Source organism: Diabrotica virgifera, chromosome 5, assembly GCF_917563875.1.
Source record: "Diabrotica virgifera virgifera chromosome 5, PGI_DIABVI_V3a".
NCBI lineage: Eukaryota > Metazoa > Arthropoda > Insecta > Coleoptera > Chrysomelidae > Diabrotica > Diabrotica virgifera.
In genome coordinates, this window is record NC_065447.1 from 163,632,530 (window position 1) to 163,648,672 (window position 16,143).

Below are 16,143 nucleotides of genomic sequence, written 5' to 3' on the forward strand. Positions count from 1 at the left end.
ATTAACAAGCTGATAAAATGTTTCTCGGTCCGCAGCCACACGAAGCAATTCCACGACCGTTCGACCTGTCCATTGTCTAATGTTGCGCAGCCATTACAGTTGTTTTCTTCCAACACAGCGTTTTCCTTACTATATTATACTTGCAACTAAAATTTTACAAGAACTAGTGAATCAGAAGATAAACTAGTGAATCTAGAACTAGTAAATCATATGCGTTTTTTTATTTCACTTGCGTTGTCCTATTAGCTGCTTATGTTGGTAACATAACAAGGTATGTGTAGCTGTCCACTCTGTCAATTGGTTGTTTTTTTTTTGGCATGGGCTGTCGCCACTCAGCCAGTCACAACAAGTATATTTCAAAATCTACATACATTTCAAAAATATAAAACAAAACAAAAATAAGAAAGATAAGGAAACGTTACCGTAAAGGTGGTTGTTAATATTACAATTATTATATTCAGGAGTTAAGGTAGGAATAAGACAGGGTCACTTGCTTCTTCTCGTCTAGGGACCCTTCAAGACATTTCGTGTAGACATAACTAGACTAGGTCGCGGATAGGAGGTAAATACATATGGGATAAAACAAAGGTAAATAATCATTTGTGGATAATGCTTAAAGGTTGATTTTACTTTTACAAATAAATTCCATTAAACAGTCATATATTGTTTTCCTATTTAAAGAAAGTAGGTAACATAAATTATAAGGTGGAAATATATTATATTTTAATAAATTTTCAATTAGTTTATTAGTTTGTTGAGTATACTTTGAGCACTCAAAAAATATATGATTTAAGTCTCCCTCTTTTTGACAGTCTAAACATAGATTTGAAGATAAAATGTTAATTTTCGCCAAATGAAAAGGATAACAGGCGTGCCCAAATTTTATTCTAATAATGGAAGTAATATATCTGCGGGGAACGGAATAATTTTTAAACCAGTACTCAGTAGGCACTTTAGGTTGAATCATCGCGTATTGAGAGGAACTATGTTTGCTAGATTCGTTCCATGTACGTCTCCATTGTTGGTTAACTTCATTTTTAACAATTGCACATATATCTGGATTAGAAGGTTTATGTCCGGTTAACGATCCATGTGTGATGGCTTTTTTTGCTAATAAATCAACATGTTCATTACAGGTGATACCTATATGTGCTTTAACCCAGAGGAAATGCACTTCTCTTCGTTTTTTATAGATTTCATAAAGTATTTTTTTAATTTGGAAGATATAGTTGTTTAAATTATGACTTGGAAATATTATTGTCTGAATAGCTGTCAGTACGGAAAGTGAGACAGAAACAATTACTGTAGACTTATTTTCTGTATTCATAAAATATAATAAAGCTTCATAAATTGCAATTGCTTCAGCGCTGAATATTGAGAAAGCATTATTTATTTTATACATTTTTTCTGTATTGTTTGATGGGACATAAAAGGCACATCCAGTGCCAAACGTTGACTTCGACGCATCTGTGTAGATAATTATAGACTCCGAAAAAATGTCCAAGATACTTGTTAAGATGTTATGACTGAGAGCTGCATTTTCATGATAACTTGGCTTAATTACTTTTACCAAATGTAATAATGAAGGAAAATCTTCAAAGTCTAAGATTTCGTCTGGATTTGAAGTAACATCAAAGTTTGACATACTGCGAAAAGCTTCACAAAGTGGAGGTGAATTCTTGTGTTTCCAATATTTATTCGTCAGATCAGCTTCATTCAATTTGCTTATTTTTAAATGAAGGGAAGGATCTTTATGTTGTAATTTCATAATAAATTTTTTACTTAGATATTCTCTTCTATATTTCAGTGGCATCTCTAAAGCTTCGACAGGTAACGCATTAATTGGAGTTGATTTCATAGCACCTAAACAAATCCTCAGAACTGTATTTTGTGTTACGTCGATTCTGCTTAGGGCCCGATCAGATGCAGAGCCATAGAGTACACAACCATAATCTATGATTGATCGTATATAAGCTTTGTAGAAAAGTAATGATGTTTCAACATCTGCCAACATCAAACCACGTTTTTGAAATTGCTTTTAAAAAATTTATTCCTTGATTACATTTGTTTAGCATAAACTCAATATGTGATTTCCATGTTAGTTTGCGGTCAAGTATCATCCCCAAATATTTGATAGAAGTTTGGAAACTATACTCATGATTGCTTAATTGTAATTTATCAATATTTGGTAAGTTGTGTCGTGTGAAAATGCAAACACTAGATTTGTTTGTGGAAATTTCAAATCCATTTTGTTGGAACCAATTGTTTGACAAGTTGTGCATTTTATCTAATGTTTGTATACAATTATCATATTTTTTTGAAAACGAGTATACAAGAAAATCGTCAGCATATTGTATAATCTTCAAAGTGCAGTTTTCAATTTGGCTATTATGTAGATCAGCAGTGTACAAATTAAACAACAAAGGGCTCAATACTGATCCTTGGGGCAGCCCCAAGTTATTGTATCGTGGACCTATCAGACTACTGTTATATGCTCTGAGATATATCTTTCTACATGAGTAAAAATTATATATTGTTCCTGCTAGTTGGGCTGGTATTTGGAAATTTTTGACTAATTTTTCAACTAAAATATCTAGACAGACTCTATCATATGCACCCTCTATGTCCATACATATTGCAGGTAAATAATTGTTGTCTGTAAATGTGTTTTGTATATCTACCACTAATGTTGAAAGGGCGTCTAAAGTACTTCTTCCTTTTCTGTACCCAAATTGAAGGTTGGGAAGTAATTTCTTTTTTTCTAACCACCATTCCAATCTCTGTTTTATCATTCGTTCGACTGTTTTAAGAAGGCATGACATAAGAGATATAGGTCTATATGATTGTGCCACGTTGAGATTTTTACCTGGTTTCAGTATTGGTATTATAATGACATCTTGAAATTGAGGAACTAAACTCCCATTTTTGACCATCTCATTGAATATTTCCAACAGCAAGAGTTTAGCTATTTTTGGAAGGTGTTGTATCATGGGATATTTAATATTATCCAAACCTGGACTTGTGTTATTCCGATTTTTAAGAGCATATTCTAATTCTGTAATGTTGAACGGTTCTAGCAAAAAATGGTTTTGTTCATTTGAAGCATAGCTGTAGCTTTTTAGTAATTGGACTGATGGAGGAGCAACTTGATCAAAAATTTCGTCGACTAATGTATCATTAAGACATGTTCGATTAGTAATTGGTTTTCTATTTATTTTTCTAGCTTGATTCCATAATTCTGAGGAAGGAGTGTTTTTGTTTAAGTTTGAGACAAAGTTTTTCCAACTTTTTTTAGCTATTTCCTTTAATTTTTTTTTACTTTTAGTCATGCTCTCTTGGCATTTTAAGTAATTTTCAAAGTTACGGTTTTGTTTATAATTTGAAAGTGCTTCTTTTCTTTCCTTGATAATGTTATCACAATTTGTATTCCACCACGGCGGAGAATTTCTGATTTTGTTTTTATAAGCTTTATATGGTGGAATTGATAGTTGAGCTGCATAATTTATACAATCAATTAAAAAATTATATTTGTCCGACGTATTTTCCATTTGGTAATAGTTATTGAAAAATTGCTCTGCTGAAATTTCGTACATGGATTTCGTACGCCTTTCTTGTATTCCATTTACTTTTAGGAATAATTTCTTCAGGTAAATGAATGTCGGTAATTTCCATATAGATCATAAAATGATTCGATCCCAAGGTGTCTGTATGTATAGACCAATTAATTTTATTGACTAGATCAGCTGTAACGAAAGTAACATCAATAGCTGATTTATTTTGATCTGGTTTAGTTAAAATGGTAGGTTCTCCATTATTAATTACTGTAAAATTTAAGTCATCTGCAGTTTTAATAAGTTGTATTCCAGTTGCATCATTATAATTAGATCCCCAAATCGTATTATGCGCATTGAAATCTCCACCTATAACTACTGAACCAGTGGCCTGTGAAAATTTATTTGCCCAATCACATACTGTACTTTTACATTTAGGAGGTTTGTATATAGATAATATATTGAGTTCAATATTTTTAAATTTTGTTTTGATGCCACAAACTTCAATATCAGAATTAAAGTTATAATTTAGTTTTAGTTCACTGAAGGTTACTGTGTTACGGATAAGAATCGCAACGCCACCAAACCGGTCTTCCTTCCTATCTCTTCTTATTAGGTTATAACCATTAAAACTGTAATGAGAATCTTTTTTAAACCATGTTTCGCTAATTAGTAAAATATCAATTTGTTTATTGTTTACGTATTGCATTAAACTGTTTTTGTTTGACATAATAGATCTAGCATTCCATTGACCAATTTAAAATATCTTGTACAGCCATTAGAAGCTATTATTGTTTACAGTATTTAAAACCTGTTCTAATTCATTAATTATAGTCTTATCGTCTAACGTTTTTATATCTTCAATTGAACGAATATGTTCCAAGAGGTTCATTATAAAATTTGTTATAGTTTTTGTCAACCGATTTTTATTTTCAACTTTGTTATAATTGGGTTTATGTGGATTAGCCGGTAAAGGCTGGGCAGGTCCAAATGTAAAGGGAGAGATAGGTTTATGAATAGGAGATTGTATGATAGGAGAGTTTGGTTTCCTTTTCTTTCCTACAGATGCATGTGAATTATTGTTCAATTGAGAAGATATTAGAGGGCGCGCTTTATTGGTCTGTGGGCCTAGCTGAGTGGAGACAGAATTTTTATTAATTTTTGGAAGGGAAGGAAATTCTTGTTCATTATTTTCAAGCAAAGAAAAGTAATTTTGACTCATAACACCAGAAAATGATTGTTCACACAAATGTTTTGCCTCTAAAAAGTAGTCTTTTGTTCGATCATTATACTTTTAATCTTTTTTTGTTTTTCATAAAAGGGACACTTTTTTGATATTGTGACATGCTCATTACTTTTACAATGTATACAATACATAGCTTTATCGCAAGTATGATCAGTAGTCTTAGTTTGCCCACATTGAATACAACATTCCTGGGAACTTTTACATTGCTTTGACACATGACCAAATTTCAAACATCGATAGCATTGAACGACCCTACCAATAAATTGTTCTACCGGAAAATAAACTCTATTAAAACCTATATAGTTGGGTAGAATATTACCCTCAAAGGTGACAACTATAGTTTTTTTATCTACGTATTCAATTGTTTCCTCTTTTTGGATTCTACGCTTTGTTCTATAAATATTTAAAACTTTGGAAGTAGATTCAATGTTTTCCATGAGATAATTAATGTCAAATTGGGTGTCTACATCCCTTATAAGCCCTTTAACTTCCAACAAGTGATTTGGAATGTAAGCTCTTAAATTTTGAGCGTCTAATAATTTATTTTTGACAAGATTATTAGCTTCTAAACGTGATGACAGCAAAACTTTTATACGATTACGGCCAATGCTTTTTATCTCTTTAATATGTGTAAGTTTCAGGGTCTTAAATAGTAGGTGACCTATCGCCATAGGGTGCAATCTAGAAAGACCAGTTTCATTCCCAATTTTTTCAATATAAACCCAAATATTATCTAAATTGTACTTATCTGAGATCAAGTTGAAATATTTAATATCCTTTTGTTTTTCTATCGGCAAAGTAGCACTAGGTTCAAAACTATTATTTTCCATTAAACTATCTTCACTATTCACTATGTCTTTCGTCTGAGAGGACGTCCCTAATGAACTTTGTTCCCCCATAATGGGGGAACCAATTTAATTTGTTTATTTAAAAATTCACTGGACTATAAAATTATATCTTTATCGAGTATTAAATTTTTAACGAGTTTTTAATAATTCAACAAAAATTGATGAATCCGGTTCTCTTTGTAAACGATAGCCTGCGATCGATTCGAAGGTACGAATAAGACTGTTGCAATTGGTTGTTGGTTAACCAAAAGCTATGTACATATTTAATATTTCGCGCTTACTGACTACCATGTACTATGTTTTTTTTTTCGTATTGAGATCAAGTTCATGTTTTCTATTTATATCTGATATGCGCTACATTATTATTTGCAAACCATCTAGACCTAGACTATCTGCAAAAACAACTGAGTCGTCGGCGTATCGTTGGTTGTAAGATTTATACATTATAAGTATATACGGTCGAGAAAATTCTCGAGACCGGTCGATTTTTATTTTTAAATTATGATGTTTTGGCATATGTATCATACTAGTGACGTCATCCATCGGGACGTGATGACGTAATCGATGATTTTTTAAATGAGAATAGGGGTCGTGTGCTAGCTCATTTGAAAGGTTTTTCAATTCTCTATTCAGTAATATCAACATTTACATAATTATTTATACAGGGTGCCCAAAAAAAATTGAATTAAATTAATTGACAAAAAAAGAAGAATGTCAGTAATTTATTTAGTGCAAAATACATTTTACTGTTGCCAGAAATGAAAAAAATATTTATTTCACAAATAAACATTGCTTTTCGCTTAAATTCAAAGTTCAAGCCAGTTCCCGCCGACCACCTGCCTCTTGTAAGTTTGAACATTTAATTTAAGCGAAAAGCAATGTTTATATTTGTGAACTAAACATTTTTTTCTGAGTTCTGGCAACAGTTAAATGTATTTAGAATTAAATAAAGTACATACATTCCTTTATGTCCTTTTTATTCCATAGCCTTTGCGGATGACGTGGACACAATTGCACAATCCACCAGAGATGCAAAAGAAGTTTTCACCCTATTCGAGAACGGAGCCAAGGAAGTTGGTCTTAAGGTCAACGAGGACAAGACCAAGTACATGGTGGTTACGAAGAACCCAAGACCAAGGGTTAGACAAAACGTAACAATTAATGAATACAATTTTGAAGTCTTCAAAAAATTTAAGTACTTGGGAGCGATCATAACATCTGAAAATAACTATGAAAAGGACGTGGCAGCCAGGATTATTGCAGGAAACAGGGCATATTACTCGTTAAGGACCCTACTTAAATCAAAAATACTCTCAAGACCAGCAAAAATAAGAGTATATAAGACAATAATTCGTCCCACAATAACGTATGGAAGCGAAACCTGGACTCTGAATCAGCGGGAAACAACAAAATTACTGGTACTTGAAAGAAAGATACTGCGGACTATCTATGGGCCTTGCAGAGAAGAGACAACAGGAGAATGGAGAAGAATACACAATGATGAACTCCAGACAATATACGGAGATGAAAACATAGTACGCTACATTAAATCAAACAGAATACGATGCGGGTCACGTACTAAGATCAAGTGACGAAAGACTTCTAAACGCCACATTCTGGGAAAGGCCCGTTGGAAAAAGGTCAGTTGGTCGCCCAAGAAAGAGATGGAAAGACGGAGTAGCCAGCGATCTACGCAAAATGGGAGTACAGCAATGGGAAATAGCTGCTCAGGACCGACAACAATGGAGGGAAATAGTAAACGCGGCCAAGACTCACATAGAGTTGTAGAGCCAAATGATGATGATGATGATGACATACATTCTTCTAGGAATATTAAGTTTATACATCTTAACTAACCGTGTTTGTCAAAACTGACATTGTTTATATCGTTTAAGTTGTTTACTAACTTTGGTTTCCAATGGCAACTTGCTCCAATGCTTCCTACCAATAATACTTTTAAATCTAAAATTTTCCGAAAACTTTAGGGACATACGTTATTTTGTATTAATTAATTTATTTTTTCTAGAACAAAGACCTAAGAGTCCTGTCATTCAGAAATATCCCGAGCTTATGTATGACCCGACCTGGTTTAATCTACACCATTATATGCCCCCTGCACCAATGTTTCCAGATCCATACCACATGGGAGGATTCATGCCGAGAGGACGAGGTTTTCCGAGACTGCCAAATATTGCTGGACCTTCAAGGGGTAATTTTTTGCCATTCTTAAAAAAGAGTAGACGTAGACGTATATGTACAGGGTGATTAATTAGTGTGATAACGCTCAGTAGCTCCGCTATATAATATATAGCAATAAAAGTTAATACCAAAAATTGTAGCCAACTTTGAGCTTCACATTGTAAATGGAACACACTGTATTTTATTTTATATTCGAAATCTTTTTATCTTCTTCTTATATTAGGCCTCTTGGCCTGTTCTTAACCGATTTTGAGCTTGTATTCGTGACTGCCAGCTAACACTTTTTAGCTTCCCCATCACAAAAATATAAAGGTTTGTTATGTTATACAGGATATTTACAAAGTTATAACCAATTTTCTATGAAAATCGTAACAAGTTCAACTCCCTGTATAAATAAACATAAGCACAACAGCAATGGTTTATTGGTACCATATTTTTTGCTGATTGTCAAAATTTTTAAGAATAGTTGATATTGCTAATTTTCTTTATATCGAATACAGGGTTAGTCAAAACGCAAGTACATTATTTTCTTAGAAATTTTAAATGGAACACCCTGTATTTTATGTCACTATCGAAAAGTATCATTACCGTACTTTAATTTTTGTATAATATTCCCTATGTCTAAATTTGTTAGTTTTCGAGATATTTTCATTTTTCAGAGCAACTATTTTAGGTGTCTAAATTTTTGACTGAAAATGACTGAATTGTCTAATACTGACGGTTCACTATAATTGTTTGTGTATTGTGTTATTAAATAGTTAAGATGGATTTTAGTGTTGATGAAATGGTAGAGATGATCTGGAATTGGGGGAGAGCAATAAAAATGCGTTATTATCAGTAAGAATTTATCATAAACGGTTCCCTGAAAGACGACAACCTACAACAGCAAGCTTCGAAAAATTAAAGATTTTTAACCGTACTGGTTCAGTGAACTAATTTACTACTCTGTGCAAATAATTCTTGCAAAAAACAGACAGCACCCTTACCACATTCAATTGTACCAATAATTAATTCAGGAAAATTCTGAAAAGAGAATATTATTTTGTGAATGGGTCTTATATAAAATCAATTGACAGAGATTTCTTCGATAATGTACTATTTGGAGATGAAGCTACGTTTCATAGAAACGGTTCAGTTACTAGGCATAACTTTATTATTAGGTTAGACACCTAATTAATAATTTGCACTGAAAAATGAAAATATCTCGAAAACTAACAAATTTGGACATGGGAATATTATATAAAAATTAAAGTAATGTAATAGTACTTTTCGATAGTGATATAAAATACAGGGTGTTTCATTTAAAGTTTCTAAGAACAGAATGTACTTGCGTTTTGACTTACCCCGTATTCAAGATAATGAAAATTAGTAATATCAACCATTCTTAAAAAAATTTGACAATCAATAAAAAAATATGGCACCAATAAACCATTGCTGTTTTATAGAAAATTGGTTATAACTTTGTAAATACCCTGTATAACATAACATTTTTGTGATGGGGAAGTGGGTGGTCCATTTAAAGAAACATAAGTTTGGTCTGCCACTATGTTATCGAACAGCCTGTAACATTCTAATTTTGTAATGTGAAACTAATGTGTAATGTGAAAAATTTGACTTAGTTGTGTCATGATCTACTTATTCCCAAATGTTGGTGCACTATTTCGATCACGAACGTCACAAAAAATCCCTTATAATTTTTATATTCACCCCTGCCCCCACCCCTTTGGTGGACACGCAGCGTTCCGCCCCTGGAAATTTTACTTGGTTACGTCATGACCTACCTATTCCCAAATTTTGGTGCAATATCTCGATCATGAGCGTCATAAAAAAAATAATAAAAACCGTTACCATGACCCCTTATAACTACCCTCGTCTCCCACTCTGGTTTCCGCCCGTTGGGGAAAGTCATGTACACAACTAATTCAACATATCCCCGTATAGATTTCCCATATTACTTATCACGCACAAAATCCGCTACCAGCTCTTAGACTATGAGCTTTATCACACTAATCAATCACCCTGTATTTCGTTTATAATGCAAATATGAGAATTTGTATATTCCTGTTTCATTTTAGGTGGTTTTAGTCGAAGAAGAGCAGGCTTCCGATATAGAGGAGGTCATAGAGGTGGAGGAAATTTCAACAACTATCATACAGATTTAGATGAAGATTTCTTAAAATACATGAATGACCATGACGACAGACAAAGAAAGTCGTATCCGCCAAATAAACGGGATAGACGAAGATCTAAATCCAGATCTAGAAGATCGTATAGTAGATCTTATACCCGTTCCAGAAGTAGATCGAGGAAAAGGTCAAGATCGAGAAGATCTAGATCTTACAGTTACAGATCAAGGTCGAAATCACAAAGAAGATCTTACACAAGATCTAGAAGTAGATCAAGATCTAGAAGAAAGTCACGTGAACGGTCTAGGTCTAGATCCAAAGTGAGAAGTCGGTCTAGATCCAAGGTGAGGAGTCGCCGATCGAAAAGCAGATCTAGAGAAAAAAACATAAATAAATCGACAGAAAAAAGGAAAAGTACTGAAAGGCGATCCAATAAATCAAGGGGATCATCTCGGGAAAATACTAAAGCAAAGTCAACCTCCGCTTCATCTCCAGTTAGAGAAAAATCTGTAGACAGTTCCAGCTTTATGACACCTAAACAGCTTCATGAGAAACGAGACAGATCAAGATCTTGGTCTCTACCAAAGGAAGGCGAGGAAAAAGGAAGATCATGGTCGAAATCTCCAGAGAAAAAATAATTAATAGTTATTCGATTCGAGTTATTCGATTCTAAATTATACTTCTATTGTTAAACACTAAAAACCATTGTTTTATTTTGACTAGAACAATCAGTTTGGTTCAAAACCATAAAAATGTAAATATTTGAGAACAAACTTAAAAACATCGTACCGAATTAAAATGTCCAAAAATCGTTCAAAATATCTACAACTGCTGTCAGTTCTTTATTTGACCCAAGACGTTCTAACAACAATTTTCCTTTTGAGAATAAGTGAAAGTCGTATGTATTCAAAACTACACTGGGGTGCAAAATTAACCGGACACCTTAAAAATGGGTCATTTTTGATGTCTCGAATTTCCTAAACCTGTTGTCCAATTTAAGTGATTTTTGAAGTTATACTTCTTTACCGGCGATAGAGGGTAAATTTTTATATGGGAAAACCTAGCGACCGGGCGCATGCGCATTATAACTTTGTTCTGATTGGATGTTCAAATGACATGTCAAAAATTATTCAATATGGTGGCTGTGGCACAGCTGTAGTTAGATTATTTATGGTTGTTGCGTTTTAAAATTTGTGTGAAAAGAAACAACAAACAAAAGTTAGTTAATAGTTATACTGCCTTTTTAAATAGTTTTCATATACCTATATTTTTGGACTTTTGGACTATTTTGGACAAGGAAAACTCATTCTAATTTGGTAAGTACCTAGTTTTTATTATAATCATATTGTAATTATACATTTGGATTAGGTTGAAATACATACATTTATTTTCTCAAGAATGCGGATTTTAGAGAGAAATCCCAAATTAGGTTCGATTTTTATTTTTAAATTATGATTTTTTGGCGTAGATTTATTTATCTAGTAGGTATGTAATGCTTTGATTTACATACTTAATTTGATTACCAACAAAAGTTCTACCAATCTTCATCTAATATATTGTTTTCTTACTGTTTTGTTATATTTTTATATTTTCTTCCACAAAATTTAAACTACATAATTTTCAAAACAATTTTCAAACAGTAAAACGTTCAGTTACCGTATTTTTCCACATGATAAATAATGTGCGATTGGACGAGTGAGTCTACGCTTCGATTACGAGTCAAAGCGGCACGAAATTCAAGGGTTCAATTCCCGATGCAAGTTTTATTTTTTTATGCATATTATGATTGTAAGTATATTTGTTATATAATTTTTTTTTCAGCAAATGCGTATTTAAAATTTTTGCCAACAATTATTATCGTTCAGAAATCATTTTTTCTTTGTGGCATTTCTCAATGTGTTTGTGTGCGTTTTATTCTTTTATTTTTTTAAATTTTTGGTATAGTCTTAAAAATCACATAATATGTAGTAGAAGTATAACTTCTTACGTGCGTACAAAGTACACACACATTCTTGTTTTAATATATTATAGTCTTATTCTTTAGCAATATCGCTGTAATAGTATTGTTGCTAAACAGTTAAATTTTCATTGTATACCGGGTGTATCAATCAAACTGTGTTTTTTTTTCTCAAAGTTCGCATCACCCTGTGTAATATTCTAACATTTATAAAATACTGAAAATAAAATCCAACTATAGCCTCATGTTTTCTCAACATTTTGTTTTTTGATTCATTTGCTTATGTTCGATAATAAAAAAGTTAGGTACTTTAACAACTAGCCATGTTTTTCATCAATACAACGTGTTTTTAAAGAATAATTGGCAAACTTTAAGGGGTAATTCTGCATGAAAAAATAATGACAGTTTGCTTTATCAACGATATGTCTGCAAATGCTTCGTTTCCGAGATAGGGGGCGTTTAAAGTTTTCTTACAAACTGACGATTTATTTATTGCTTTAAAACCGGTTGCGGTATGCAAATGAAATTTAGTGGGTTTTAAGAAGTAGTTATTGCACATTTTTTGACATACAATTAGGAATTTAATATTCACCATTGGCGCGCATACGGGTAATATGAGGGCTTATATTACCCGTATGCGCGCCAATGGTGAATATTAAATTCTTGTATGTCAAAAAATGTACAATAACTACGTCTTAACATCCACCAAATTTCATTTGCATATCTCAACTGGTTTTAAAGCAATAAATAAATCGTCAATTTGTAAGAAAAATTTCAATACCCTTTATCTCAGAAATGAAGCATTTGCGGACATAGGTTTATAAAGCAAGCTGTCATTATTTTTTCATGTAGAATTACCCCTTAAAGTTTGTCGCACTTATTTAGAAACACCCTGTATTGATAAAGAATATGGCTAGTTGTTAAATTTCCTAACTTTTTTATGGTCCTACTTAAGCGAATGAATCAAAAAACAGAATGTTGATAAAACATAAGGCTATAGTTGGGTTTTTATTTGAGTATTTTATAAATGCTAGAATATTCTAGAGGGTGGTGCGAAGTTTAAGAAAAAAGAATGTGTGTGTACTTTGTACGCACGTAAGAAGTTACACTTCTATTATATGATTTAAACGAAATTAATATACTTTTTATTTATATTTTGTTTAAATATTAAACTAATTTATACTTACTACTTCTCAAACATTTTTATTAGAACAGTGCCAAAAATTAAAATAATAAAAGAATAAAACACACACAAACACATTAAACAAGCCACAAATGATGTCTGAACATTAATTGTCGAAAATTTTTTTAACTAAATACGTATTTTCTGAAAATACAATTATATAATAAATATACTTACAATCATAAAATGTATTAAAAAAAACAAAAAAGAAAGTTTCTATTGGGACTCGAACCAGCGCTGATAAGAGCGGTTGGTATTGGAATTCATTCGCCTTCTCCGCTTAGCCACGGACACTATGTGTCATTATTTACGAAGATCGACTAACTAAACGGATTAAACTTGTGATATTTTGATATTTTGAAAATTCATCAAATTATTTTAATTTTGAATTGAAATGATTTAGAATTGAAAAATACAACGAAACATAGAGTAAAAAAACAATATATTAGGTGAATATTGATAAAAATTTTGATGGTAATCAAATTATATAAATAAAAGTGTTACATACTATGTATTTTGGCAGATCAGATAGGTAGGTTTATACTCATGATACAATAACAATTATTACGTACCTGTTGCTTTTAAAAACTATTTAAAAGTCACTACAATATTATAAACTTTTTTGTTTCTGTCCTCACAACATTTGTTTACCTCATATTATACATTTGTTTACCTTTACCTTTACCTCCAAACCACAGCTGCCATATCGGATAATTTTTGACATGTCATTTGAACATCCAATCAGAACAAAGTTATAATGCGCATGCGCCGGGCTGATAGGTTTTAACATATAAAAAAATCACCCTCTATCGCCGGTAAAGAAGTATAACTTCAAAAAACAGTTTCATTGGTACACCCGGTATGCAATAAAAATTTACCTGTTTAGCCACAATATTATTACAGCGATATTGATAAAGAATAAGGCTATAACATATTAAAAAATCACTTAAACCGGACAACAGGTTTAGGAAATTCGAGACATCAAAAATGACCCATTTTTAAGGTGTCCGGTTAATTTTGCACCCCAGTGTATCTACAACTGCTACCAGTTCTTTATTTGACCGAAGACGTTCTAACAACAATTTTCCTTTTGAGAATAAGTGAAAGTCGTATGTATTCAAAACTACTTCGTTTTTTTTTGTTCGTTTAGTTCCATGACCGTTATCGATCGTTGATTTTAGATTTACATGTTTGCCTTGGATCTTTACCGAAATTATGAGATCCAAAAGTTGGTTATCATCTATTCTGACCTAAACAATAATATCTGTAAGACTGGATGTTTTTAATACATTAGAAAATAATAGTTTTTAGTGTTAATAAATCAAAACTTTTGTAAATACAAATTAGTATGTATGGTATATTAATTTTTTATATGTAAGAATAAATTAGTTATTTAATGTTTTTAACATATTTTTAATCAATTGGTATATTGATAATACAGTGGACTCGCAGCTGCAATAGTATCCAGATACGCCTATAACCTGAAAAAAGCAAATACTCGATTACAAACAATTCAGATCAAATCATCAAGACACAGTAATTATACTATTATTTACAATAAAAAAAAGGTCGTATGACTGAAACATAGTTGCACTCAAAGTTTGCTATACTTTAATATAGTTAACATACAATACATTAAGTAACAACATGGAGTTAATGAATGCACTTGTGGGAAGTAGAGTAGGTACCTACAAATTGCTCACATCAAAGAGGCTACGTGCGAGAGTGAAGAAACTAATAGATAAAGGATGCAGGTTATGATATTATGTAGGGAAAAATTATTATTATAGTATTATTAAATTATTATTAAAATTATTATTATATTATTAGTAATTATTATACTAGATAATATTTAGTCGGTTATAATTACTGAAGAGAATGTGGTATGAAGTTGTGAGAACAAGTGATAGCATAATTCATTGATTCATAATTCATTGAAATTCGTACTGGATAGAGAGGTGTGTGTAGATATGAAGTCTCACTTAGTACTAATGAAAGAACAGCTTTCTATTACCAATTAGAGGTGAAAAGGTAATTTTAGAAAGTGATTTTCTTTTAGAGATGCTTTAGAAATTGAAACCAGAAATGATGCTGGAACCTGCTAGCAGTAGATGTGGCGATTGCATACACACACACACACACACACACACACATGCTCGTATCAACCCCAGCCCCGGGGGACATGTGTGTTCCATTGGAGATGGTGCGAAGATCAAACCGGTCACACTCCGTAATGGAGTGGTACCTATCTGACCCCCCAAGCTATACCACCACCCCTCACCATCGAAGGACATACCGAATGGGGAGGCGTTGAACTTAACGTTAGTTTGGATGCTCTGGGTAATGGGACATCCTCTGTATTACTTCATGTGGTTAAGCCACCTGATTTTAGGGGTAGCTAGAAGAGTTTTTCTCCCTCGGTGTCTCGCTGTCCAGACCGTGTGTGCTCGGTCACTCGGCCCCCAAATTGGCAAAATAAATTTTGTTCTCGACGGCTGATCGCCCGCAAGGTGTGGCCATCAAGCCTACGTCTGTCGGTACGTGACCTCGATGCTCAACTTCCGTGACTATGGTCCATTTGACCTACCTGAAGGATACTTAGTGCCTGAAGGGCGATGTTTGTGTTTCGACTATCCTGTGGCTATATCAATTCTTCATTCCTAAGGGTTTTCTGTATATCCAGCTAACTGTTGTCTGGGCCGTCTATGTAGGGGAGAGCTGGACAAAACGGGATACCATTCTTGTTTATTTTTATTACGGAAAAAATGTTAAAGAAATTATCATATTATACTTTTTTATAGGTATAACATTTATTGAAGCACACAAAAAACATATTTTTAGCTATTTTTAATTACTGGAAAATATTAAAAAATATATTTATTAAAGTCCTGCACATCCCGTTTTAGCATACCACGGTTGGATAAAACGGGATAGGTTCACAATATTTAATTTATTGTATAAAATTATCTAAAAAGTATATTTAAGCAGATATAAGACTGCAAAGCAAAATTTACCTTTGAAAAAACAATATCT

The 16,143-nt window shown here is 32.5% G+C and overlaps 1 protein-coding gene across 1 annotated transcript in view; it reads left to right on the plus strand.

Annotated features, from left to right (window-relative positions):
* The window catches only part of LOC114334973 (A-kinase anchor protein 17A), a 74,901-nt gene extending 60,390 nt beyond the window's left edge, over positions 1 to 14,511 (plus strand). The window contains exons 5-6 of the mRNA XM_050651642.1: positions 7,672 to 7,854; positions 9,920 to 14,511. Of these exons, the coding sequence (XP_050507599.1) occupies positions 7,672 to 7,854; positions 9,920 to 10,608 (872 nt within the window). The 3' untranslated portion in view covers positions 10,609 to 14,511. The remainder of the gene's footprint in view (positions 1 to 7,671; positions 7,855 to 9,919) is intronic.
* The last annotated feature ends 1,632 nt before the right edge of the window (positions 14,512 to 16,143 follow it).